The sequence below is a fragment of the Platalea leucorodia genome (genome assembly GCF_965183815.1).
Source record: "Platalea leucorodia genome assembly, chromosome: 2".
Taxonomy (NCBI): domain Eukaryota; kingdom Metazoa; phylum Chordata; class Aves; order Pelecaniformes; family Threskiornithidae; genus Platalea; species Platalea leucorodia.
Genome location: NC_138824.1, coordinates 123,038,665 through 123,065,383, shown reverse-complemented (window position 1 = coordinate 123,065,383; position 26,719 = coordinate 123,038,665). Strand labels below are relative to the sequence as shown.

Here is a 26,719-nt window from a genome sequence, read left to right as displayed (position 1 = left end):
CTAGTGGGGATGACCTAAACATTTTTATCCTCTTGAGAGGAAGAGCTCGTAAAGCTCTACTTGCTGTAGTCGTTCTCCAGCAGAATATATGTAATGGACAATTCTTTTCCTGGCTCTTCTTCACTCTAGGAATAAATTACTATAAAACTGACATACAGTTTCATGGGAAAGCTCAAAATTGTCTCTTTTCTACAGCTGATATGTTGTACGTAGAATTTGGCTTTTAATTTGGATACAATTTATCATTAATAGAATTCCTTCCTCTCTAGATTTTCGTAGCAGAGTGCTCGGTAGTAAGGTTTGTTAAGCTTGCTTTATTGGATCATTTTTCCCTCAGACGCATATCATTGGTGTCATTTGATAGAACTCTAAAGGAATACTTAATGCAGTAATTAATGTTCTACCAAGTACCAAAAAGTAGATGATTGCTATTTTGTAGTCTGTTTCCTTTCTTAACAAACTAGAGATGAAATAACAGTTTTTATATGATTAATCCTGAGAGGAGTTACTTTTACAGGGTGATTCTCCTAATGGTTCAAGTGATGGAAAAGGAGTGAAGTCCCTGGTGAATAAAATGACAGTTGCTTTGAAGACTAAATCTGTGAACGTGAAAGAAAAAGTTATTAGTTTTATTGAAAATACATCTACTCCAGTGGACAGGTGCGTCATTTATATCTCACTGTGAGTTAGCAGTGACAAATGACTTCCCATTTCAGATGGCTATTTGTAAATGTGAAGACTGTGCTAATTAGGAAAACAGTTATCTTCCAATTTCAACTTTTAGATTAACTACCCCTACCCTCCTCACAATTGTATGATGACACAGTAAGCCTACTGTGCTGCCTTAGTATTGCAAGGCTAGTGTGAGCAGCCTTTTCTCTTGAATGTTTATCTAGAATTTGTCACTGCATGGTTAGTTGGACTTCATATAATGTGTTGGGTTTGTATTCAGTCTAGAAGTCAAGGATGATTTCACTTTTATTTCAGTTCCTCCCCATCCTAACTCTAATGGAATGGGTGAATGACAGAAGGATTCTGGGCAGGTTTTTTTGGTTGGTTGGTTTTGTTCTGTTTTGGTTTTTTTACTGCCCCATCTTGTCAAGTTGAGGTTAACTTTTTTGAAGATCTTGATTTTTCAAGTCCTGATGTAAAGCTGCTTTTCAAACCCAGAATGCACTCTTGTTCATTTTTTGTATCTTCAAGTAGAGCTGGGAATGAGAATGTGCAAACATGTTAAAAGACACTTTCAAAGTTGGAAGTCTTCATTCCAAATACTTACCTTAACTAGATACAAGAATAACAGCTTTCATCTATCAAAGCTTTAATTGAATATCCTATTTCTGAGTTCTTCAAAATGCAGCCTTTGGGTATGTTACTAAGACATTGGTATTCAAGAATCTTACAGAGCTAGTGTTTGTTTTAGAGCAGGATTTAAAATACGTGCCAAACAAACAGTAGTTTTTAGTAGTCTTGTACCTAATCAAAAGGTACAGATTGTTGCCTCTTTTTGGGTTGGAAAATGATTTTTTTTAAATTATTGTTTCACAATTAGAGGCAAAAAATTCTTAAATAGCACTTGGTAGTAGCTTTTGTTGTGTGAAGAATTCAAGGCTTAAATGTAAGCCATACATAGCATGAAAAATGTATCTTTTAGTAGAATTTTTACAAATATTTCTCTACCTCGTGGCTAGCTGTCATGAAGCATTGCTTTTATTTATAAGCATCCTCCTTGAAGAAGATACATTACCAATATAGAGCATTTCAATTATTTATCTAGATTTTTCCTTTATACTTTTTTTTTTTTTAATTCTTTTGTTCTGTCCTCTGCCCCAATGTACTGTAGAATACCTTTCAATATTCCCTGGCCAGACAGAGCAAGCCTGGAGCGGTAAGCTTGATAATTAAGCAGTCTGACTAAAACCACCTTTGTCGTATTTGGCATGGCATCGCAATATTTGTAAGCATTGGTTACACTGACAAAGTTGCTCACATATTTTTATATTCATTTAGGTTTTTTGAATATATTAGAGCTATTGGTTTTTACAAGTACTGGTCAGGGGACTAGAGGAAGAAAAAGAATGTATTGGCAGTTCTTTCTTCTCTTAGTTTCTGCTTCGTTATTTCTGTTCTCTTGCTTACTATTGCTTTTTATAGATTTTTTTTTTTTTTTTACTTGTCATTTCCTATATACATTTTATTAGTGACTTGTACTAGTGAAAGACACCAGGAGCCATTACTGAACAAGTTATGACTTAAGGTTTTAACAAGAGAGACTACAGCTATGGAAAGGACTTGTTATAAACTGTTCATAAAGCATCATCAGAGCTTAGATATAACAGGGAACCCATACGGAAATTCTGTCTGGAAATCTGGAATTTTTATGCTTCTCATCACATGGTGATAGAATATGCTGATAGAAGCAGAGGTGCTCATTACTGGGAAAAGAAAAATGCTGAGTTAATAAGTAAATATCTTGTTCACGTAACTACTGTGTTTCATACAAATCTGGAGTCCCTTCACATTTGTCTCAGATTTATTGCCTTATAATTACTTAAGAAATAAAAATTGTGAATTGAGATTATATAAAATTACTTGTGATAAATAAAGGACAGCTCATGTGTAATGACTTTGGAACTTTGGTTATACTTTAGGAACTCTGTGTTATACCTTTTGACCCTCATAGACTGAAAAGCATGAAGATTGGTGCTGGAAGAATTAATGAAGGTTTAAAACGCTGTTTGGGTTTTTGAGGACTTTTGGACCAATTCTTCTTTCAAGTAGTTTGCACATACTTTGAGATAGGCTTTACCCATAAGCATCACAGAATGGTGTTGTGTGAGCAAAACCAATAGTAATGTTAACTGGTATTCTTTTTAAAAAAAAAAATTAAAAAAAAAAAAAAGTGGGGATATCCCAATAGCATATAATATATTTTGTTAATTTAGAAATCCTAAAGATCATGGGGATTTCTCCCCACGTTTTGTTGATCAGTTTTTAGAATATGGTACGAAAGTGTTAAAATTCCAACTTAAAACAGTTGGCGACTGTTCGATAACTGAAAGACACTTGAATCTGTAACCAAGAATTTTTGATATATTGAGATTATACTTCAGTTATTTTACTTGCTCCTTTCACTTATATTGCTTATCTTCTTTCATTGGGAAGATGCAATAATAAATTTGCTCACACTATGGATCACTAGACTATTCTCTTAAAATTGCAGCTCTTAAAAACCTGGAATGGCATTCTTTTCCCATCCATTCAATTAGATCCACTTTGTGTTTATCACCAATATATTTCATTTTGCAGGTTTGCCACTAAAAGGAATTGCATTCAGTTTGTAACAATGTAATGATGGCCTTCCATGCAAACAGGTTAAAGGAAATCCATTTCTAGTTTAAGACATTACCAGGTTTTTATAAAGTAGCTTTTTACTTTCTCTTGTCTTGACTAACTTTGATCTATAAACACCAATGAGATCTTCTCTTAAATTCTCCCTGTGTAATTCAATTTGACACTATTTAAACGTGCTGCTTCTTACTCAATTGGTTATGTATTACTAAAGCATATTTACAAGTCTCCTTATAGAAGCACTGCCCTCTTGAATTGTCAGTGTCATTGATGCTTATTGTCTTAAACACTAACGAGCATGTTTTTGTATGTTTATTTTTTGTTTCACTGTAGAATGCATTTCTTTTTTTTTTTTTCCTGTTAAACATTTCCTTGTTTTGTCTACATCAGTAAATTTTAGCCATAGAAAATGTAGGTTTCTTTTTTAACTTTCAAATATGCTTTCAGGTATACATAAGTACTAGCATTCATTTATAAATTGCTAACGAGGTTGCCTCCCCAACTTGGTTCTACAGTAGCATGTAAACTGGAGTTTGTGAATATACTTAAAACAGGAACCAGGGCTTACAGTTTATAGGAAATATGAATGCACGTTATGGGGAGGGAGGTTATAGAAATTGAAATGGGGGAAAGGGACAAGTGTGTTTTGGTTTTGTTTTTTTAAAGTACTTGTTGCCAGTTCTAAAGGCTAAAATCATTAACTGTTTATTTTCAGCAATTGCTTGTTTTGTGGCTTTCTGAACCTTTAGGTTTTCTCATATTTTCCAGGTATTCTCAGTAGTTGAGGGCCAGAACTTTTAACATGACAGCTGTGACCGTGTAATGACAGCGCTCTGAGCTGGAGCTTTGAAATATCTCAGGATTTGCAAATGTTACTGTCAAATAAGCCTCAGTTGTGTGTGTTTGTGTCATTTAATATGATCTGTAAAAACAGATTTAAATGTGATTTTTGAGGTCAATATCTATGCAGAAATCCCGGTGGTGCTGGGATTTTAGTGGTAGGAATTGCTTGACCAAAGATTTCAGGACTGGGTTCATGCTGAAGAAAGTAATGCACTTGAAGTCAGAGTTCACACTAAAGTGGATGGTTTATAATAACCCCACTTTGAAGTGCTTAAGGTATTTTGTTATCTTTTGAGGAATTAACCAGAAAAATGAGCTTCCAGATATGTTAGTTAATAGTTTTCATTTTTGTCCTCCTTCCCAGTTTGGCATCCTTGTAAAGCTGCTCTGACTGTCCAGAAATATTTCAGTTTCATGCTAGAAACTTCATAGCATGTTGTCACTTTTCAGGTCTCTAACGTATTTTGCCATTTGAGAAGGTGGCTTTTTACTTTTCACTTTGTTACAACAGTCAGCCTTGCCAAGTAACTGTGAAATACATCCTTTCACTAACCAAATTGCTTGATGGGTCACTCACAGCTTCCTTGCAGGCAGCTTCATGAAATTCTCTTGTCTTTCTCAGTTGCACAGTTGTGTTTATATTTTTCTAGCATGTTATTGTAGGAATCATACCATCAGTTTGAAAGTTACTTTCTTCTCCCATCCCATGTCTTCTCCTGCCCTTTTCATTGCCAACAGACATGTCAGCAGCAGTGACAGAGTGGGAAAACCCTACCGTGGTGTGAAACCAGTATTCAGCATCGGAGATGAAGAAGAATACGATACTGGTACAGTAGAAGATTTTCCTCTTACCTATATTAGCTTATTTAGACAAAATTAAGTTTGGCTAAATCATAAGAGTGTATCTTACATCTCTGTCTTACAATGTGATGTTTTTCTAACGATTATCATTGATCGTGTTTGTTATGGTGGTGCCTAGGACCAATCAAGAAAGAAACACCCTCTTCAAATACATAGTAGCAGACTAAATTGAAAAGATTTTGTGGCAGGCACCAAATACCCAATAGGAAGAAATGGAAATAGATGGATTTAGTGGATCATTGTGTTCACTTGTTATTTCTGTAGTAAAGATCTGGTTTTCTACACTGGTCTTGTACGTGTAAACCTGCAATTGTACCTTTATTACTCACAACAGCAAGCAAAATGTAAAGGACCTAGTTTAGCTGATAGATCTCGGGTTGAATCTGTAGTATTGGCAGTTAGTATAACGATCTGAATTTCTGAAAATATAGTTGGAGCTAGACTTAAGATTGCATTGAATCTATTCGTAATTGATTCATCCCTTGATATGCCTGCAGAATGCTATAGAAAAAACGTGCCATTTTTCTTTAATTTTTTTTATCTAGTTGAAAATCTAATCTACAGACAAAACTGGAACACCAGACTTTTCACAAAGGTTTTGTTTTTGAGACTAGTACTAATGCTAGAACGGTGCAGACCTACTGCTGTCCTGGTTTTGTTCTGGTAGTATGAGCTCACTCCCAACCGTCGTCATCTCGCAAGTAACCGTTCTGTGACCAAAACACATACTCAGCTTCTCTGCGAGAAACAAATAACTAGACTAAGAATCTTTGACCTGGAAAAAAAGCAATTTAGGAAGATTAATGAAAGAGATTCATAGGATCTAGAATTGTTTAAAAAAGCTTGATGACAAACAGTTGATCATTGTTTGCTCTAAGAATTGGGAAGCAGCAAAATGAAACTATCAGGCAGAAGCTTTAACACTAACAAGATACTTCTCCAAATGCCACGTGATTAAGTTTGCATAGTTCTTTGAGCATCCATAATAGTGTTTGGCGAAGTCTGTGTGGTTTCAGAAAACCAGGTCCTCAGAGGCAAATTGTCTAGACCATACTTTCAGTAATGGTTGTTTGCTAATTTCTGTTTAGATTTGCTGCTTTTGAAAGCACTGTTAGACTTACTAAGTAAGCAGAATCACGGCAGTGATTTGAATAAGCGAAGCCAAGACATAGGAAATGAAATATATGTTATTTTGGTACAGAAGAATGCAAAAAGTGAACCTGTTTCTGTATAATTGTTTTTGTGAAGTTTTAGTGGGGTTTTTGTGGTAAATAATTGCAGTCAGCTATAATAATTGCAACCTGCTCTAGGCGGCCCTGCTTGAGTAGGAGAGTTGGGCCAGATGACCTCCAGAGGTCCTTTCCATCTCAACCATTTTGTGATTCTGTGAAATGAGGATGGATTTTGTTCCATTCCTTTCAATTTCATAATGTATTTTTTCAGTGAAAACCTTTTCAAAAGTGTGGTTATAGTTCTGAATTGCTTTGAAATAAATAGTTTAACAAAGTGTAGAAAACTGGCTTTGAAAAAGACGTTTTAAAGAGGTGTCCTTCTAAGTTATTCTGGGAGTAATTTCTATGGATTTAATGTAGTTCATTGTTTTAGATAACTAGATTGCTTAAGTTCTTCTAATGTAGCACCAAAATTACTATGTAAACATAATCACCATATTTAGACATAAAACCAATATTTTGCAACTAAGTGATAACACTTGCAGGAGTTTCGAGTGTTTCACAGAGGTCTGTGCTGAAAATTTCTTGGATGTCCTTAGAAAAGGAGGTGAGGCCAAAGACAACAATTTTTGCTAATGACCCAAGTTTATTCAAGGTAGCAAGGACAGACTGAAGAATTGAAGGAATCTTTTCCTAGTCTGAGTGACTGGGCAATAAAATGTCACATGAAACTCAGTATGAATTAATGTGAAGTGAGAAAGACATGAAAAAAAAACAGTTCTAGTTTCAGATACAAAATGGTAGACTGATTTGGCTGTGTCCAGGAGCAGCAGGTTTATAATAAGTAAGTGCTCATTAGCAGTCAGAAAAGCAAATCAAATGCTAGGAATTATAAGGAAAGGAACAGAGAATAAAACAGAGGTCATTATGTCACTGTATTAAACCTATGTTTCACCCACACATTGGATATTGTGTGTCTTGATCCTCTACCTCAGAAACAATATGTTTGAACAGAAGGTTCAGAGAGGGATAAGAAGGGTGGGGAAAGGTGCGAGATGGCTTTCACAATAGGCATAACTGAATATTAGAACTGTTATGTGAAACAGGCAATTTAAGGGAGGAAAAGTGGCCCACAAAAATAATGCCTGGCCTGGACAGGGATCAACAGATGTTTATTTCTTCTTGTACAAGAAACTATAAGCCACAAGAGGAATCTTTCCTGGAACATAGTTGACATGGTTTTTGTACTCCTTGCCAAATTTATTGGTGGTGTAGATGCAAAAAGTTTACATGGCTGCAAGGAAAGTCTGGATGAGTCCATGTAAGAGAGATCTATTAAACTTTACTGAATGAACAAATCAGACCAGCCTAAGAAATCCCCTGAGCTGAAAATAGTTGTCTGCTGAGAGAGAATTAAGAGGAACATCAGATATGCATGCCTTATGCTTTCTTCCCTCTGAACAATTGTTTATGGACACTCTTGGGGGCTAGGTGGACCTTGGTTTGAACCAGTGTAGCTACTGTGGGTTTAAGTGAGTTGAAAAGTTGTCTGATGGTGTGTGAAAATCTTCTCGTTTCTTTTTTTTATTTCTTGCCCCCTCCCTTCAAAATAGATGAAATTGATAGCTCCTCAATGTCAGATGATGATCGAAAAGAGGTCGTCAACATCCAAACATGGATAAATAAACCTGATGTGAAGTATAACTTCCCCTGTAACGAAGTAAAAGAAAATGGACATATGTTTCCCAGGTACTGGAATTAGTCCTAAGCTTAATGAAAATGTCTGTCTTGGTACACATTTAAAAAAAAAGATATTGGGCAGTTAAGTTATTCTTGCTATTAAAGTAGGAAATGAAGGTGCGAAACAACCTAAAACAAAACGTTACCACTATATTTGCATTCTTATATTTGCAGTGTAATAGAATGGTAGTTATGTACAAAACCTAGTATGAAGTTTTGCTTTGCAAAACAAGATAGTAAGAAAAATATTCTCAGTATGCATAGGCTTATTTTTCAAGACCAGGTAGACCCAAGTACCTGTGGCTCTATTTTTTCTTGTCTACTTGTCTCTGTGACTTGTACTATGCACCCATCTTGCCCCTAAGATTCAGTGACCTTGTTAATCCTGCAAGAGCAGAACATGATGCTTACTGTATTTTGGCTTCCCCAAAGAGTAGAAATCCTGTTGAATCAGGATAACAGAAAATTGTGATGGGTTTTTTCTTGCATCATGGTCTGTTCTTGTCTTTTAATTTTATTTTCCAATTAGATTTATTTTATATGGCGTATGATTGGTAATCTGCCATAGTATGATTTCTCAAACTGAGTTGGAACTCAACTAGTGTGTTCCTACCACTAGCTGAACATGCATTCCTTCCATGAAGAACGCAAAAGTGGGTCTTAAACTGAGCTGGCAGGTCAGCGTCTCCACAGTAGTCTTTGTACAGTGGTTGACAATCACAGAGTGCCAGCACGTCCTTCTAACTTAGGTCTGGTGCTCCACATGTAGAGTTGCCATTCTATAGATGGAGGGATGGGGCTGGGGTATGATTGAAGGATGAAAGAGAGAGGCTGGTGGCATTTTCCCTGCTCTGTGTGTGACCTGACACATTACTGGTGCTTGTGATCTTTGTTGATAGCACTCATGGCTGTTGTGTTGAGGTGATGTGAACTACTCACTCTGGTTTTGTATGCTGTTGGGGGTGCCATGCTTATTTTCAAAAATGGCTATGATAGAGTACTCAAGGAAGAGCTGAAGTATTTTGTAGACCTTTCTAAATTACAGATTTTAAAAGTATTAAAACTCTTTCTTAGATTTGGGAACTGTTTTATCTAGTTTTCTCCGTGTAGCTTGTTTGTGGAATTGAGCTTTCTAAGTAGCTGATATTTAGTTCATTAAGCAAATTTAATTTGTATTTTTCTTTTCCTTCAAGTCATCTCCTCGTAACAGCAACTCATATGTACTGTTTGAGAGAGATTCCATCGCGAAAGGGACTGGCATACATACAGTCTCGACAGGCACTCAACTCTGTAGTCAAAATCACATCCAAGAAGAAACATCCGGAACTGATCACCTTTAAATATGGAAATAGCAATACTTCAGGCATAGAAATTTTGGCAGTTGAAAGGTAAGCTATCTCAGTAGCAGAGATGTAAGTGGTAATGATATACAGAATGCTGTCAACTGGAAATCAGGGGCATGCTGTAATTCACAGAATTGAGTTCAAAAGTAACAGTTTTTATTTAGGAATGGGTAATTCAAATGTGAACTATAAAAAAGATCTGCCAGCAGAATGAGGAAAGTTTACAAGACGCAGCAGAGAGGAACTCCATGGTCTGCAATGACAGTTTTTGGGGATGGGATGTGTGCAAGTGTTTTCTTTTTTGTAATATGTCTTAAATGAAAATGAAGTAGACAGCTATCTGCAGCCTAAAGTATGAATTTGTGAAGAGTGAGATTTAAGAGAGTGGCCTTTCTTCTGTGGTATCTTTTTTGAGACATCTGACTCTTCCTGTGTATTGTACAAGGAGTCCAGAAGCCTAACCTCAAAACTCTGAACCCCTGAAAGCTGGTTCCGGAACGTTAGGTATTGCCATGCTCAGCATTTGCATGCTTAAGACTGGGGGGAAGTCAGAGGGATGAGTATATTGGGCTGGTGTAGCCTGTTGTTTCTTGGCACTGTTTTAACAAAGTTGCTGACGTCACTTGGACATTTTCTTGTCCTCTTCCTTGGGGAGAACTGTGTGCAGTGGGTGCTCTGTTTTCACAAGAAGTGGGAGATGAGTTTTCTAGCTAACCAGGGAAGTTGTTCTATGCCTGTTGGCTGCTTAGAATGAAATTTGTTTGGTAGTAGGTTAGACAAAGAGAAATGAAAAAGTTGCAGAGAACTTTGCTGCTTGTTGAATTACTTCATCACCACCTTGTTGACTGGAGCAAATCCAGAAGAGAAGGGATCGTAAATAAATGATCTAGAGCTATCTGTAGGAATTTAAAAAACAAACAAACACAAAAAAAACAAACAAAAAAACAAACCAAAAACAAACAAACAAACAAAAAAAACACAAAGACTGCCGTGCTTCAGTCAGACAGTGCTATCTGTAGAGATCTTGAACTGCCTGATGTATACCATTGACAATTAATGAAGAACTTATCTTTCCAGGATGGCGTGTGAAGTACTCCTCAACAGTTCTAAGTTCACAAATGGAAAGTGTTTAATCGTATAAACAGGAAATAAATGCTACTTGCTCAGTAGTTTCTCATTTTAATATATTCCCCTCCTTCCTCCTAGTTTGTGTCAGGGGAAAAAATCAAAACGAGAATTATGGAATTGATACTCAAAAATTTTATAGTCAGTTAATGATGCCTTTTTCTAATCTTTTTTTAAGGTATTTGATTCCAAATGCAGGTGATGCTACCAAAGCCATAAAACAACAGATCATGAAAGTATTGGATGCCTTGGAGAGTTAATAACTAAAAACTTTGTAGAGAACAGTTTATAAAGAAGAAGCAACCAAGATACTGTATGTGGACACAAGATGACTGTTTCCCAACTGAATACTAACTTAAGAGAATTTTTCTGTTTGCTGATGGGAGTGCCTGAGTAGCAGGCTTAAGATAGGGTAAATTATTATCAATTTCTGAACAGGATTTTTAATTTTTTTAATTATATTTTTTTTGTTTTGAAGAAATGTTTATTATAAAGGTCAGTTTGTTTTATTTTTAATACAACCTTGATGTGAGTGATCTGCATCTTTGTGAGAGAAGATGAAGCTGGGTTCGCATTAAGTGTGTTAAAGGAATGAAGCACTGCCAGATACAGAGCAGCAGTTGAAAATTGAATGGTTTTTAAATTACCGTCCCTTGAAAGTAAAATGTGTCCATTGCCTACAGTCTATAAATTTGATTTTGCCTACTGGGTAGTAACAAGGATTGATTAAAAAGTTAGGTTTATGAGCAAAGCAGATAAAAATCTTAGAAATACTGGTTCTTTCTCATTAAAAATGGTTAAGTCCAGCTTGTGCTGCAGATAATTTTACAAATGGCTAGCATTTTTTCCGTTTAACTTTTTTAACAGTCTTATCCACTACTAGGTTAAATAATTGGAATTGGTGGTAAGGGTATTTTTGAATACCAAAATGAACTGTGTGCAATAAGCTTTTACTACAGGGTTGTGATTTTTTTAATTATGCAAAATTTTACATTTCATAGGTTGAGGCTGTTTCTCTTGTAAAGATGAGTGTGTGCATTGAAATTGAAGTTAATGCTTCGTGACAGAATATGACAATTGAAAACAATTACCTTGCTCCTCAGAAACAACATGTCTATAATTAGACCTTTAAAAACCTTCAGTTCGGCACAGAAGTGAGTATGGATTGGAGTATGATTGGAGGTGTGTTCAGCAAGAAAATTCACGCATACAAATAAAGTGAAGAGATTCAAGTGCTGTATACCTGTGATAAATGTATTCATTAACTGTTGCCTTCATTGACTCAAGCATTTGTTTATATTCTTTTAATTAACATCTTCTAAATCAGTTAATGTTTGAGAGATGGCAACTATGTGGTGGTTTATCAGCAGCTTTCCACTTGTTCCAAGAACGGTTCTCTTGTTAAAAAGCTCAGTATGGGAATGTCCTTGTGGCTGAGGCATAGCATCTTTGTAGGCTGATGTGGAAATTACCAAAAACTGTGAAATAAAGATAATAGGGATTAGCTTTGCTGTGTGAAGTCTTCTGAGTATTTGATTCAAAAACCTGTGAGTGAATTGGTATATCATCAAGAGGTAAAATAAATTAAACTGACCTTTATAAAAAACAGTTATTCTAAGTTATTTTACTAGGAATCAAGCTAGGGCACCTTAATTCTGGAACTAATTTTTTTTTTTTTTTTTTTTTTTTCCTTCTTCTTAGTATCTGAGTAAACTCCAATAGAACTTGAACGGTTGAAAATACTTGCATGAAATTGCACCTGGGCCAATGCTCATGTATTTATAGTTTTGCCCAGCAGCTGTTGTATTACATTTTCCTCTTCCTACTTCCTTCTGAAAATATCCTGAAGAGTCTCTGACTCTGTGCCTACTTTAGCAATGAGATTTTTTTCATGTAAAGATGTTTGTGTTACTGTTTATAAACTACAATTGTAAATAAACCAGTACAATTTGAACATAACTTGTTCTGTCAAAAGGCATTTAGTTCCGTACTGTGTGAATTCTCCGAATCAATTAACAGTTTTTCCTAAAGGTATTTTGTATACGGAAGTGAATTTGATTTTTGGAGTGAAAGAAGTTGATTATGGATCATAGCGATCTACTGTCGGTGACATCTTAATGTAAGTACATGGGAATTTAGACTATTTTCATCAAATACTTTTGGGTGAGCCACAGTAAGCATTCATAGAAAGGTCAAAATGAGTTAACAAATAGTCAAATTATAGAGAGGGTCTCTGCATAAATTCCAGACTTCTCAGCATCATATTTTTATGTTATGAAAATGTTGGCAAAATGATACAACACATTTCTGCTAGTTATTGGGAGGGGGAGAATTGTGAACGTGATTTGGGGAGAACTGAGAAATAGTTATTTCATGTGTTGCTGAAGTATTTAAAGTGACATCTTGAAGAATCTAATTACTTGTAGTGAAGAGTTCACTCTGTTAAACAGGTGTATTTGGGCATTAAATATGGAAAGTGGGTAATGTATGTGCTTCTCTATGAGGACAACAAATACAGACCTTTTAGATCTATAGTAAGTAAAGTTACAGGAAGTTCTTAAATCTCCTCTGTGTAGAAATGTATAATCCAAGCCATCAAGAGGTTAATTATTTGTAATTTTTAAGGCAATGTGCAAGTTGTCAACAGACTCCTTATCTTACAAAGCTCAGTCCAAACTACGAATAATTTCAGTGATGTTTTATGCATCTCTACCCACAATTTAAAGGCTACTTTTGCCTCCGTGTATGTATCTGTAGTTAGTGTGTTTGCTACAAAACTTGTACTGCTAAGCAGAAGTTCCAATTATAGTACTGGAGTGATGGTTTTTGAAAAGAAAAATCAAAATAGTCAGTATGCTACTTCTGGTCCCTGTCATCTTAGGGAATTTTTAAAAATTATTTGACAGAGGTTTGCAGGCTCCTGTTTTGTTTGCATGCACTGCTGTCTATATTGTTGAATATAAGATGACAGCTGCTATGTTGCAGGGTTTTTAATTTTTATTTTTCTTTATTTTGGTGATAGAAATGAGGTCTGTAGCAGGAAAGAAACACTCTTCAGAGTAAGGTTTCCTGCCAAATGGAAGCTCTTACCTTTGTGTTTAATAGCCAAGGTCAGTGCTTCTGTGTGAGAATTTGTGCAGAACTTCACAAATACTATCCATCGAAAATACTCTGACTGTGCAGATGCAGTTTTTATTACGTTGCCTTCTCTATATGTAAGTAAAGATTATTTGCTGCTCTTTCAGTTTAGTTCCTGTTAGGCCTTACACCTGTGTGTAAGGTGTCAGCAGCGTTTGTAGCTTTTTCTTCCCACTGCATTTCAGTTGTAGTTTCAAAACTTTTGATACTGTCAAAAACGTTTTCAATATAGGGGTAGTCTACTGAATGGGTGAAAAGTTTCTCCTTTTTGGGAGGGAGAGGGTGATAGCATGCAACTTGTTCTTTTGGGTATATTTAGTGCTTTTGGATATTGTTCTGAAACTTGGAAAAATACACTGTATCTCTCTGAAGCATGGGAAACAGTGGATTTTTAGCCTGTGCTTTTTGCCTCGAAGGGATGATACTGCTTCACTGCTTATTCTCTTTCTGAATTTGTGCTCTGCCTCAAACCTTGTGTGAACTCAGGAGACAGCCGTTCTTTGCACCTGGAGCCCTGCAAGGTGTGCTCTTCAAAAAAAAAAAAAGTTCATATATGCTGTTTCTGCTACCATGGGCACATGTAAAAGGGAGGGAGCTCTACCAAAGAGCTGCTGCATCCCCTCCTCATCTGCGGTTGTCCGCTGTTGGCGACCGTGCCGTCCTTTGGCTTGCTCGGTTTGGGATGAGCTCCAAGGGGCAGATCGAGCAGCTTTTCTGTTGAAGGAAGGCTTGTAGCTGCTGCGCGCGGCGGTGGAGGTCCGTTTTATGGTGGCTGTGCGCTTCCCATCCTTTATCTCTCGGCCCGTGTTTCTGAAAGCGGCTTCAGCCCTACACGTGTAAGAGATAGATCACCTTGGGTTACCCACGTTTTGTTTTATCTTTGCCCCTTCTGCTGTCACGTGTGCGTCTCCGCTATGTGCGGAGGTAGTCTTGCATGAGAAATCCTGTGCAAGAGGTGCCGGCCTCTAAACAACGTGAATCTGCAGTTCTACAAACATGCTTTTAAACAGCCCAAGACTGTAAAATATACACGAGGCGGGAATGTTTTATGTTGAGTAACGGGGAGCGCTGGGTGGTTAAAGCTAGTAAAAAGAACAGCATGGCAGTTAGCATATTGGTTTCTACCTTAGAAAATGCTGTTTTTGTAAAAGAAGGTGGCGATGGGGATGCGCAGGTGAACGAGTTACCTGTAGCCGGGTACAGAGCCCTTGGGACGAGCCCTCCACAAATACACACGGCTGCGACGGATGGCGTGGGGCTGGAAGACGCCGTGTCTTGTGCAGACGGAGGGCTGTGTTCTTGCCGGGTGCCCAGGGGCACCGGAGGAGCGGGACTACATTTCCCAGCAGCCCGCGGCGCCCGGGCGGGCGGCCCCGCTCCCTGCGGGAGGGGCCGGGGCGGCGCGGGGATGCAGGCGGCGCGGGCAGCCATGGCCAGTGAGTGGCGGCGGGAGCGGCTGCTGCCCCTCGTACCTCTCCTCCTCGCACTCCCTCCTCCCCTCCTTCCCTCCCTCCTTCCCTCCCTCCCGGCCGGGGACGTGGGGAAAAGGGCCGACGTGGGGTCGAACCTGCCCCTGTAGCGGAGCTCCGGCCTCCCGCCGCGGGCCTCCGGCCTCCCGCCGCGGGCCTCAGCCGCTGAGAGGGGCCGCTGCGTTGTGCCGGCTTCCCCGCTCGCCCTGGGGCGCTCCGCGGAGCCACCGTGGCCCCAGGGCCCATCCCTGTCCCCCCCATCCTGGGCCCTGACCCTCTTACCTGGCCGCGGGGGTGCAGGCGGGGCGGGCTGCTGCCCCGGCCAGGCCTGGTCTGGACTGGGAAGGCCTCGGCCCTGGACTGGGAAGGCCTCGGCCCTGGGCGCTGTCCCGGAGCCGGTGAAGGGGCGTGAAATACGGCAGGTACCGGGGGGAGCTGCCGCGGGCACCCTGGCTTGGCTGCGGGCGGGTAGGAGCCGCCTGCCGTGCATCTCTCGGCTCTGCTGCAGTGGCCAGCTCGTCGAGAAGCGTGATCTGAACAAACCAGACGTGCTTAGCTTCTGATGTTTTCCAAAAAAAACATGCTTTGTAGTGATACGAATAAATACAAACCATTACTTCACTCTGATACACTTCTACCTGGGCGTGGTGTGCATTGCTGTAGGCTTATCCTGAGAATTACTTTTAAAGAGGTTTTTGAAGCAGCTTAGCAAGGCTGGAAGAACAGATCTTGGGCCTCTACAGCACTGTTGCACATTTCTCTGTATTTCTGTTGCTTCTACGTCTCAGCGTTTTTAAACAAAACTGTGGGCACAAGTACAGGTATTCTGTTGTGACTGAGCTTTAATTGTGCCCTTTAACAAACTCCAAACCTGAGGCATAGGGAAAATAAGATTAATGGTTTCCTGGTGTTTTAAACATTATGGAAAGGAAGGTAGTTAAAATTTTTCCTAGTAGCTGCTCTTTTGGTTTTTTTGCAAAAGTGGATTTATGCTGAAATGTAAGTCTTTAAGTGTTCAATTTATTTGAGTTAAAACACATTCCATAAGTATGGGAAAGTTTTAGACAGATCCCTAGTATGGTTATCTAGGTGGGTCTGGAAGCTAACTATGGTTCCATCTGTTCAAAATCTCAGTGAAGCTTTGTTTACTCAATAAACCAAATATTAAGAGCCTTTCATGTGAAGAGTGGCAAAGTGAGCAGTTAATTATTTTCTTAACCTTTAGAAATTAGCTGCTTCATTACTGAAGTGAGAAATAAAGTAGGAAGAAAGATACTCTGCCTGACTGTTCCTGACCCAATCTCATCTTCACTTGAATCAGTTCTTCCTGTTTCCCTGACCACTGAGGCTGTGTTGCTTGCAGCTTTTTCTTTACCCGATAGTGATCTTTGACTGTATGACCAGGGAGTTTTCCAGAGAAGAGAGGTGCTTTGAAGCTGGGGTACTTTTCTTTATGAAGCTAGAGCATTTTTTTTTTTTTTTTTTTTAAAAAAGGAGACAGTTCTACCTGATCAGGATGTGTTTTCCCACAGCCTAAGGTACTAGGAGATTCATGGAAGGAAATCCAAGGGGTGTGCACAAAACTTGATTTGATCTCTTCTACTTGTGTACTTCAAGAGCCTGCAAATGTAAATCCTGTTTAGCTGCAGTAGAGACAGTGTTGATAACACTTGCAACTGTCTCTTGACTAGAAACCAAATTATAGAGAATTGATCGGGGAAGATGTTATCTTTATTGCTTTTTATAGCCATTTCCTAGGCTAGTTCTGATTTGAAGGATAAAAACAAACTGTTCCCATATTCGGTGCTTTTGGGATTATCCAATCCTTTAGTTTGCTGGTGGCATTTTAGGACGTGCAGTGCTCATCGGGTGACGGGCGCAACAAAAAGATAGGCTCACAAAGCGTGTAGCAAACTGGGAAGGAAGAAGCAGGTCCAGGTGACTAGTGGTCTCCCTTTCCGTCACTCGGCATCTTACGTTAGAAGGTGGGCTGGGTGCTGCCTAGGCTGAGTGTTACTAGCACGTGAACTCTCTGATCTTCGACCTGAGCAGAGCGATGGCGATGTATGGTTCCCATTAGCAAGCTTAGGTTTGAATGTTCTCCCTCTGCTAAGAGGCCGTTTCCAGAGTCATAGGCAGACTGCAAAATGAGTTAGAAGTGGTTTGTGTATATGTTAATGTATAAGCAAATTTATTTTGTTAAATGCTCATTAGCGAATTCAAATTTTGAAGAGTTTTTCCTGGGGGAATTCTGCTGACTAATTTTTTCTTTTCTGCCACTAGACTTCCGCCTGGCTCTTATTCAGCTTCATGTATCTGCTGTTAAATCTGATAACCTTCAACGAGCCTGTGGACTGGTGAGAGAAGCATCAGCTAAAGGAGCAAAAGTTGTGGCTCTACCTGTGAGTAAAGATCGTGGTCTACTTAGGACCTATACCTCCAACCCTTGGATGCATTATATATTCCTGTTTCTCTCTGGATAGCTTAGATGCTGTATGAGGCTCCAAAATAGGAAAAACACCAGGGGTTCTGTCTATCAGCACAGTTACGAGGGGAGAAAACAAGAAGCCAAAAAAAAAAAGCAGGTTGTCTTTTTTGTGGTATAAGATTCTGGTTAAGTTTTTGCTGGTTTAAATCCCAGGTAATTCCACCACTGGTATGTTCTGAATTCACAAAAGTGACACTGTGGTTTGAATCTTTGCAGAAGCCTTCTGTGCTAGAAATGTAGGAAAAGGTGATTTTCAGCTAAAGAATGTTGATGTGAAGGTGAAACAAAACAGGTATACAGTGACTCTTTGCCATAATCATTCCAGATTAGATAGTACCTGAGAAACAAAATAGACTTAAGACATTTCCAGCAGGTCATTTGTGGCTGAGTTGTGATTAAAACACATTTCTCTTTTGACTTGCTTGTGTGGAAGCATAAATAGCCACTAAAAAATCCTGATAATTTCTGATTTACTTCTTGGACTTCAGCCATCATTACCTTGCTGAATTTTCACACAGATAAGTGTGCTGGCAACGAGGTGACCTTCCCAGTGCAGCTTTGAGCTTTTTTTCCTCTCTTTCTGGGGATACGTGTGTTACCCCTGTGCCCTGCAGCATCTGACTCGGGAGTGCAAAGTTCTTCTCTGGGTGAACTTTTGGCCTGAATGTTTTACACACAGAATATTTTCCCTCCTGCTGTCACAGGTGAAGTATTAAGCAACCTTCCCAGTTCCTCTGTGCTAACACAGCTCTTGTGTTGCAAATGTGACCTTTGATTATTCCGGCTGGGCCTCCTGCATTGAGATTATCTATTATTTGCTAGTTTCATCATGTGTACAAACACAGTTTTCCAGACCTGTTTAGTTGGGATTCTTACTTTGCCAATGATAATTCATGCTTTTAGAGTAAAACTTGTCAAACAAGGGCAAGGTTTTTCACAGACTTTGGGGAGGTAAATTTTATACTGGCATTAGAACATGGGCATGAAGTATTGTCTTCCCTCCACATTTTTTTTTAAAGTCACACCACATAAAGAACAGATGTAGCTTGCACTGACTGTATAATCCACACCTCTGCAGAGGGATATGGCAGTTTTCTTGTGACATGTTGGCCTTGATGTGTTAAACTTTTTTCATTTCTGAACTAGGAAAAATTTGCGAGAGAAAAACAATTTGTAATGTTTATGGATAAAGAAATAAAAACAGAATCCACTTGACTCGAGAAACTGACAGAAAGCAATTCAAAGATCTGTCCCTGTATTCTTACTGCTTTGGAGAGCGCAGGACTAGGTGATCTGTGCAGCCTGCAGTTTTGTTCCAGCGTCAACTTCTGAACAGCCCCGTGCGCTGCTACCACAAGCGCGGAGCTCTGCCTGTTCTCTTGAGCCCCTGCTTTCAATACCACCCATATTGACACTGCAAGTGGCAAGACGAAGGTGGAGGCAGCTGGCATTGTTTTCATTTCCTTGAAGTTCAGTCCAACTTTCAAAAGCCCGCGAAACTCATTTGACAGCCTGCAGAGCCTTCCCTTCCTGCCTCTTCCATCTACAAATTCTGCGGTGGGTTAACTGGCGTCTGCTGGCCCAGTGTCTGTATATGGGGCAAAACCATCCATCCAGTTTTGGTTCAGTTATTCCAGTTCAGTAGAATCTACTACAGTTGTTTAGAGTTTGCTTGAGTGGTTAAACAATAAATGTTTTTGGTGCTATTCAGAGCTTGATTTTTTTTTTTATTTTATTTTTTTTATTTTTTGGGGGGGGAGGTCTTGTTACAACTTCCATTGAGCAAAGGTGACAATCGAGGCAGATGGCTGGGCTGGGAATCGCTTGCCAAAGAGTAGGTGCTGGTACTGTTTGATAGCCTATCTGTGCCCTTCAGCTGTACTCCTTTAGGGGACAAAAACGTGCTGGGGGTGGGTGTCTTGCATCCTCCCAGAGCTGGCAAATATAACGCAAAGTAAAAGTTCTGGATATCTTGGGCACCTCAAACACCACTAGCCACCTAGTTTAGGCATCTAAACTGCTGTGTTAATCTTACTGTGTAAAGATTACATGCCTGGTTCTAAGGGACAGCAAATCTTTAACTACAGTCTAGGACAGAAGGCACTGTTCAGTTGTGAGGAAATGGTGTTTAAAGGATTGTTTTAGCAAAAGAATAAGTAATTTTGAGAAATGCACGCTTTTGCAAAGGTCCTTTTAAAAATGAAGATATCATGGGCTGTGGATGAGCATGAGCATTTCACGGTTTTGAGAGGATCTATTTAGCTTGTAACTTGTCAAATGAGCTAGGTGGAACTTGGTTCATTGTTCTGCTGAGAACATCCCTTGTGATCTTGCTAAGTCTAGATGGATAAATGTGCTAGCCTTGTTACTGGCAGCTTGCATATGATACTCCTAGCTCATGTTCTGTTTGGCATGCGTTCACACCGACACACCCACTGCATTTTCTCTAATTGTTAAGGCCTCTCTGGTCTCCTGGTATTTTCTGATTTGCTTATTGAGCTCCTGTAACTAAAGATTGTATGAGAACACTGATAGAGAGGAGTTTGAAAGGTCAAGTACATGCCCTTGCAGTGGTGTTACTGGATTTTAACATAATTTTTTTTTTCCCTAATTCTAGGAATGCTTTAATTCTCCATATGGAACCCAATACTTTAAGGAGTATGCAGAGAAGATCCCCGGGGAATCGACACAAAAGCTCTCAGAAGTTGCGAAGGAGTGCAGCATATATCTCATTGGAGGTAGTTTACTCTGACCATCTCTTTGAGGGAAAAACGGGCAATGTCTATGAGTGCCATTGGATCAAAATTCCATATAACACAGCGGGGGAAATCTTTGTTCTCACCTTTACAAAGGATCCATTCCAGAAGAGGATGGTGGAAAGCTGTATAATACGTGTACTGTCTTTGGGCCTGATGGTGCTATGTTGGCAAAACACAGGAAGGTAAGATGGCAGAATATTGTTATTAAAAGGTTTCTCAGCAGCATTGCACAAGTGACTTCATCTGTGCCTAAAGGTGATGCGAATTAGTAGAATCTTGCATTAAAAATAAGCTGTCTACTGTCAGTAAAATTACATGTAATTTTTATTTGGGACATGTAGACACCCCTCTCAAAGGTGGTCATAAATTTGTTCTGGATAAGGATGACAAAATGCAGAAGGCATAATTGGCTTTTCCCAGATGCTGGGAAAACTGTGGTAAAGAGTAAATCCTGATGCAACTCATCTGTGTACCTTGGTCTAGGTCTAAAACATAGCGCCAGTTAAGTGGGATCAGGATTTTCCCTCAGGTTCCCAGTGGATTTAGTCCTTCTGTTATCATAAATACTGTTCTTTACATACTTTGTGTGCTATATGTACGATTAGTGCAGACAACTGAAGTCAGAGTTCCATAGTTAAGCTGTGTCTGCTGCTCCTGATAGATGCTTGCTTGCCGTCATCTTCCACCTGGACATTGCTTTGTGCCTTCTGAGAAACTACCTCCTGTTCATAACTGTAGAGTGGAGTTTCTGTTAATCTGACTGTGCATACACGTATCATTCCATAGGTGAACAACAGCTTATTTCTTTCAAGGAAAAACAAAAGAGAGAATGCAAGGTTACTTGGAACAAACGAGGTGATGCAAAATACCTCTGGGGTGCAAGTATTAATTTATTCTGTTAACTGATTCTACGCTCCGCTACACTATTAGATCATTTTTTGAAGTACTATGTTGCCTTCCATCTATCATACCACATCAGTCTGCAAGCCCAGTAGTTGTTTGTAGAATGAGTGCAAGCTTGTACTGTATAAATATGAATGAATAGTAACATAAAAACAGCTGTATTATTAGGAAGCTGCAGCCAGGAACAGAATCTTCCATTGCAAGGGAGGGATAAAGACTGTCTGCAGGGGCTAAGAGGCATCTGCATAGCTGAACTCATGGGAACTTTATGACTTGGTGAAGGTATTTTCTGGAGAAGTTTTGCAGGAATGGGACTCAAATCTTAAAGAGGAAAATATCACCTGCTTTAACATAGTTTAAAATCATCCTGACAAATTCAATACATTTATATGTATCCTTTCTTTTGCAAAATTACTCATTAGATCAAGATATCTAGCTATTTTGCAGGGATTCTTTCCACGAAGAAGATATAGAGCCATACTACAAATTAGTTGTTATATTTTTAGCTATTTTTAACTACTCTCTTTTACTGCATGGGAGGAGGACAGGGCATTCTATTTGGTAAGTAACATTAACATTTGATACGTGCATCACTTGGGTCACAGGAGTTTATGTGTTGTTTAAAATGGCCAGTCTTCCCCCCCCCCCAACTTTAGACATGTATATTTCTGTAAAGAAGAAAACTGCTTTAAATCATCTTTAGATCTCTCAATCTTAAGCAATGTTTAGCTGGGATCCTGACAAAAGAGTAGTCTAGATAATGGTAACTAGAAAACACCTGCCTAATAGAAAGAGGCTCAAATACCAAGCAGAGAAATTGTTATTAATTGTTATTAATCATACTGTAATTACAGGTTCATTTGTTTGACATTAATATTCCCGGGAAGATACAGTTCAAAGAGTCTGAAACACTGAGTGCAGGGAATAGTTTCTCCGTGTTTGATACTCGTGAGTATGAGACAAGCCCTCTCTTTAAGGAGCTCTACCACAACACCACTATGGTCATTCTGGAGTTCTCTTCCCCCTCCTCCTCCCCAGCAATGGATTTTCAGACTATCAGATTTATATTTGGCATTTGACAACCATGGTAAATCTCGTTTAAGTTTGTTTCAAGTGCATGGGTCACTTCTGAAACTTTGAAAAAGGCACTGTGACTGCAAAAGGACAGAGGGGAGTAGAAAGGGCTGAAGCATACATCATGGCACTTCCCTTAATAAATAGTGGTCCTATTGATTTGCTAAAGAGAAGTTACTGTATTTTTTTATAGCCGTTACATCTTTAAAATGGTTCTTATAAAACATGACTTGGAAAAGAATATATGTAGCAAACAGCTACACTGGCACATTGTTTCATGTGAGGATGATTTAATAATGGAGACCATTAACTGTAAATCCCATCCCAACATTCTTGAATCAACCACATCAGATGAAAAAGCAGGACACCTACTCCCACCCCGCCAGTGTTCAGAAATTAACAGGTCCTGTTCACTGAGCTCTCCAAAGAGTCTTATCTCCCATGGCCACTTTTTCCTCCTTGCAGTGTGCACGCTGTAAGAAAGTACATGACTGTAGTTTCTTTAGTCCACGAAGAGCAGTGAGGGCTTTCTTTTCTTGAAAAGAATTGAAAACCTGCAACTAAATCAGAGAGGAATACGTTACGCGAAGACCTGATGTAACACGATTGTGTGGAAATGGCTGTTTTTAAAGGGTAGATAAGACTGCTTCTCACAGTCTTCCTGTTGTCATGAAGCACGAATTCTCCCCCACAAATAGCCAATGCTTGTTACAGATAAGGATACACATTTAAATATAGCTCCTCTTGTTACTGTGAGACATAAAATAACAGCTGGCAGGATGGCTACAGGGAGTCTTGTGATTGCTTTTGTGTACTCGTGATAGCGATATGACTGTTGTCTCTTGTGTTTTGAGAACAGCATACTGTAAAGTGGGCCTGGGCATCTGCTATGATATCAGGTTTGCTGAGATGGCTCAAATCTACGGCCAGAAAGGTGAGGCTGGGTCACCTAATGGAGGAGCATGGTTAGTCCTAAGGCCTGAACTGTGCAGGGCCGTCTCAGGGTGGTACGTTCTGGGCAGTCTGGGTGATCAGGCACTCTTATCCTCGCCCAGTAACACAAAATGCATCCTGTGGCCAAGACTTTGTGACTAAAACGAGTGTCTGTTCTGCTTGAGTAAAGTAACAATCGTTTCCTGCTAGACGTTTGCTGATGGAGTGATGGAGATGGGCACATCCCCACGCTTGGTGGTGTATCCCAGGGCTTTGCTGACGTAAGCCATCACCCGCATCGTGCATGGACAGTTTGGGCAGAGGGCGGGAAGTACTGAAAGAAACCTCGCCTCGAGTCTCAATGTGAAGGGCACTCTAGGGTAAAACATCTTCCCCTTGGTGATTGTTGGCTTCTAATTTTCTTTTAACAAAGGTTGCCAGCTGCTGATATATCCAGGGGCTTTTAACCTGACAACAGGACCGGCCCATTGGGAATTGCTACAAAGGGGACGGTAAGAACGCAGTAACAGCTTGTCCTCCTCTTCCAGAGGGAGTTTTAGCATGTGGAACTGAACGGTTCTTGTGTGCCAAATGACGCCATGCAGCAGGAGTGGCGCTGCAGGGCCGCTCCGCTTATGAGCGGCGCCATTCCTCAAGCCTTGCTTGAGGTGTCCCTGGATGAGGCACCAGAATGATTTTGCTGTCAAGGAGAAAAGCAGGAAATCCTTATCCTTCACTCCTGCCAGCCCCTCCGCAGCTATGCCCTTTCAAGGACCTCCTCCCCATGGCTCTGTAAGCACCCTTCACACACAAACTTCAAGACAGAAGAGCCAATAACTGTTTGAGAACTGCTCTAATTACAGACAGAAGTAGACCCTGAGATTCCCGAATGCAGGGGATACTCATTTGGTCTGCTTCCATCAACTTTGCTGCATACTGAATGAACATGTAATTCATTCTACCTACTAACCCTGGAGCAGGGGCTGGAGACTTCTCTTTCCAGGCTCTGCTTTCTCTGACCTTCATATCATTTACAATTTTGGCTAGTCCTTAGGAGAATACATAGCTTGCCCTTCAGAGTGGATTCTTTCTCTTCTGCTTAATTAATTGGTGGTATATAAAAAAAAAAAATTTACTCACTTTTTCCCCTCTCTTCCCTCATCTTTCTGTGAACGCAGAGCTGTTGATAATCAAGTCTACGTAGCTACCGTATCTCCTGCTAGAGATGAAAAAGCATCCTATGTTGCCTGGGGACACAGCACTGTAGTAAATCCATGGTGAGTTCAGAAAAAAAAAACCCAAACCCACCTTTTCTTGGTAAAAAAATGACTTGACAGTGACATTTCAGTCCCACATTTCTATCTACTCTTAAAAATGTCATAAGTTCTTGGTAAAAAGCACTTGAGACTTCAGTCTACATTCTCAAAATCATGCTTTAAAACTGTCTGACTGAAAAACAAGAAAGAAACTGGAACGAGTTTAACCGCGTGTATTCTTTTTTGTAGCAAAGAAGCTACTTAGTACTAGTATTTAGCATTTAGTTAAGCTGCTGACCTTTTCAACTTGTCCCTGAGGTTCAGTCCATTATATACTATGCGTTATGGTAATTCTCTGTGCAGAACTGAACCATCCTAAGCAGCTTACACAAAACTATTTCATTTCCTCAAAGAGCAACACTGCTTTGACGTAAGAAAGAACGTCTTCAGCTAGATAAGAGACATATTCCGACTTAAGCAGAAGCAACACAGGTGCACGGGAGGTAAAAGGGACCAGATCTTCAGGCAGTTATTTTTCTTTCAAATAAATTCTCTGATAGTTCTCTTCCAGACAATTGCAAAGTAAGAAAAGCCTTATCTATGTCTTGAGCTTTTAACTTTATATGACGAAAGCAGTGACAGAACACCTAGTGGGAGACATGACAACGTTCAGCAGCTCATGCAGAGGAACAGTGTACTCCTGTTAAGAGCCAGTAGGATCTGCAAGGAGAAGGTGTTAGTCTTTGCCATATGTGGCTGTCCCTGGCGAGGTTGTTCCTTTCCCCCTGAGGTATATTGCATGCTCACACGCACCGGTTCTCGCAGTTGCTCTTACCATGATTCTTGATCTCCGGAAACATACTTATGTTAAGTATATGTCACATATAAAACGTGCCACATATAAAGCCTGGGAGCCATTTCTATCATGCCAGAGCTATGAATTTTGATGCTATTTTTAGGACAGCCCTGTCTTTACAGCTGTAGACATCAAGGGTAGGAACTCCCTTTTGTACAAACAGCAGCAACTGGACTGATGCCTCAAGACCTCTGTGTGAATGCTCTGAACAAATGTGCTTAATTTTGCAGGGGTGAAGTCATAGCCAAAGCTGGGGCCGAGGAAACAGTTATCTACACAGATATAGGTAAGGGTAAAGTTTGTCTTTCCTGCTTGCTTTCTTGAGTACAGATCATGAGACTAGGGAGAGACAGCTATTTAAGTCTGTGGGCTTGCACATACAATTACAGGTGATGCGGTGTTCCCATCCCTTCTCCACCTTTGCTAGATTAAAGCAAGAACAAGCAGCACTTGGCTGTGCCCTTCCCGTTCCCTTACTTAGGAGGAAGCCGCCACCTCAGGAAAGAGCAAAGTTGAGGCTTCCTTCAGCCCTGGCTGCCCAGTTGCGGTGCCCTGCAGACCCAGTCTCAGTGAAAGCTGCTCTTTTTTTCCCTGCCTCACCTCAGAGCAAGCCAGGAGCTTCCCTTTCCGACTGCTGTTCTAATAGCTCTCTCTTCCCCCCCGCAGATCTGCAGAAACTCGCAGAAATACGTCAACAAATTCCTATTTTAAGCCAGAAGCGTTGTGATCTCTATGGCATAGAGATGAAAAAGTGAAGCTGGGTGAACAGGAAAGGTTCAGTTGGCACCATGGCTGCTGCTTTCATCTTCGGAAGGATTCCCTTACTAGTTGCTCCACAATCTACTGCTAAATGTGCCAGTTAATTTAAAAACAAACAAACAATCAACAAAAAAACATAACTTGGTGATGTAATTCTAAAATTGATTCCAATACAGCTTTTATATCTCCTCTCATACTTTAGTATTTTATAGTATTTTACAGCTAGGATAAAGATGGAGGGGAAGCCAGTTCAAGACAGCAGTAGTTACCATTGCTTTTTGTGCATCACAATGTTTTAGTTACCTTTTGGGGGCTTTTTTGTAGAACACAGAACTGGGAACCTTGTTCTCTCCAGAAATCCCCTGAAGTCAGCTTTGGTACTAGGAATTTTTCAGTGAATTATCAGATAACGTAGAAGCACGATTCTTCCACCTCTGTGCTTCGCTGTATGTGCCTTAACAAAGTTCCTTGACTGCCCAACTTCCAACTTGGAAAGCTTAAAATTTACCACAGTGAGCAAAACAGGCCAAATACTGCTCTGTACTGCGTGGGGACAATGCAAGAAGCTGCCAGGCAGAACTACTACTATAGAAGAATCTGCAACAGGTTTGGGTTCGTGTGTCTTGCCTGGAATAGATGTATTAAATTC

The 26,719-nt window shown here is 39.8% G+C and overlaps 2 protein-coding genes across 10 annotated transcripts in view; both read left to right on the top strand.

Moving 5' to 3' along the window:
• TBC1D23 (TBC1 domain family member 23) overlaps positions 1-12,554 on the top strand; it is a 37,098-nt gene extending 24,544 nt beyond the window's left edge. Inside the window, exons 15-21 of one of the 9 annotated variants that reach the window (XR_014230582.1) lie at positions 518-660; positions 1,844-1,888; positions 4,933-5,021; positions 7,841-7,976; positions 9,161-9,355; positions 10,614-11,589; positions 12,467-12,554. Coding sequence is in view for 5 of the 9 variants with exons in the window: in XM_082334883.1 (XP_082191009.1) it covers positions 518-660; positions 1,844-1,888; positions 4,933-5,021; positions 7,841-7,976; positions 9,161-9,355; positions 10,614-10,695 (690 nt within the window). In the remaining 4 variants the exon portion in view is untranslated. The other 8 variants (XR_014230583.1, XR_014230584.1, XR_014230585.1 and 5 more) reach the window with 8 other exon arrangements.
• A 940-nt stretch (positions 12,555-13,494) lies between these two features.
• On the top strand, positions 13,495-26,592 carry NIT2 (nitrilase family member 2). Its single transcript, XM_082334910.1, has 10 exons — positions 13,495-15,009; positions 17,326-17,444; positions 20,148-20,268; positions 20,383-20,471; positions 22,047-22,140; positions 23,126-23,200; positions 23,633-23,711; positions 24,378-24,476; positions 25,542-25,597; positions 25,978-26,592. The coding sequence occupies exons 1-10, from the start codon at positions 14,622-14,624 to the stop codon at positions 26,064-26,066; spliced, it is 1,209 nt and encodes a 402-aa protein (XP_082191036.1). The 5' UTR covers positions 13,495-14,621; the 3' UTR covers positions 26,067-26,592.
• The last annotated feature ends 127 nt before the right edge of the window (positions 26,593-26,719 follow it).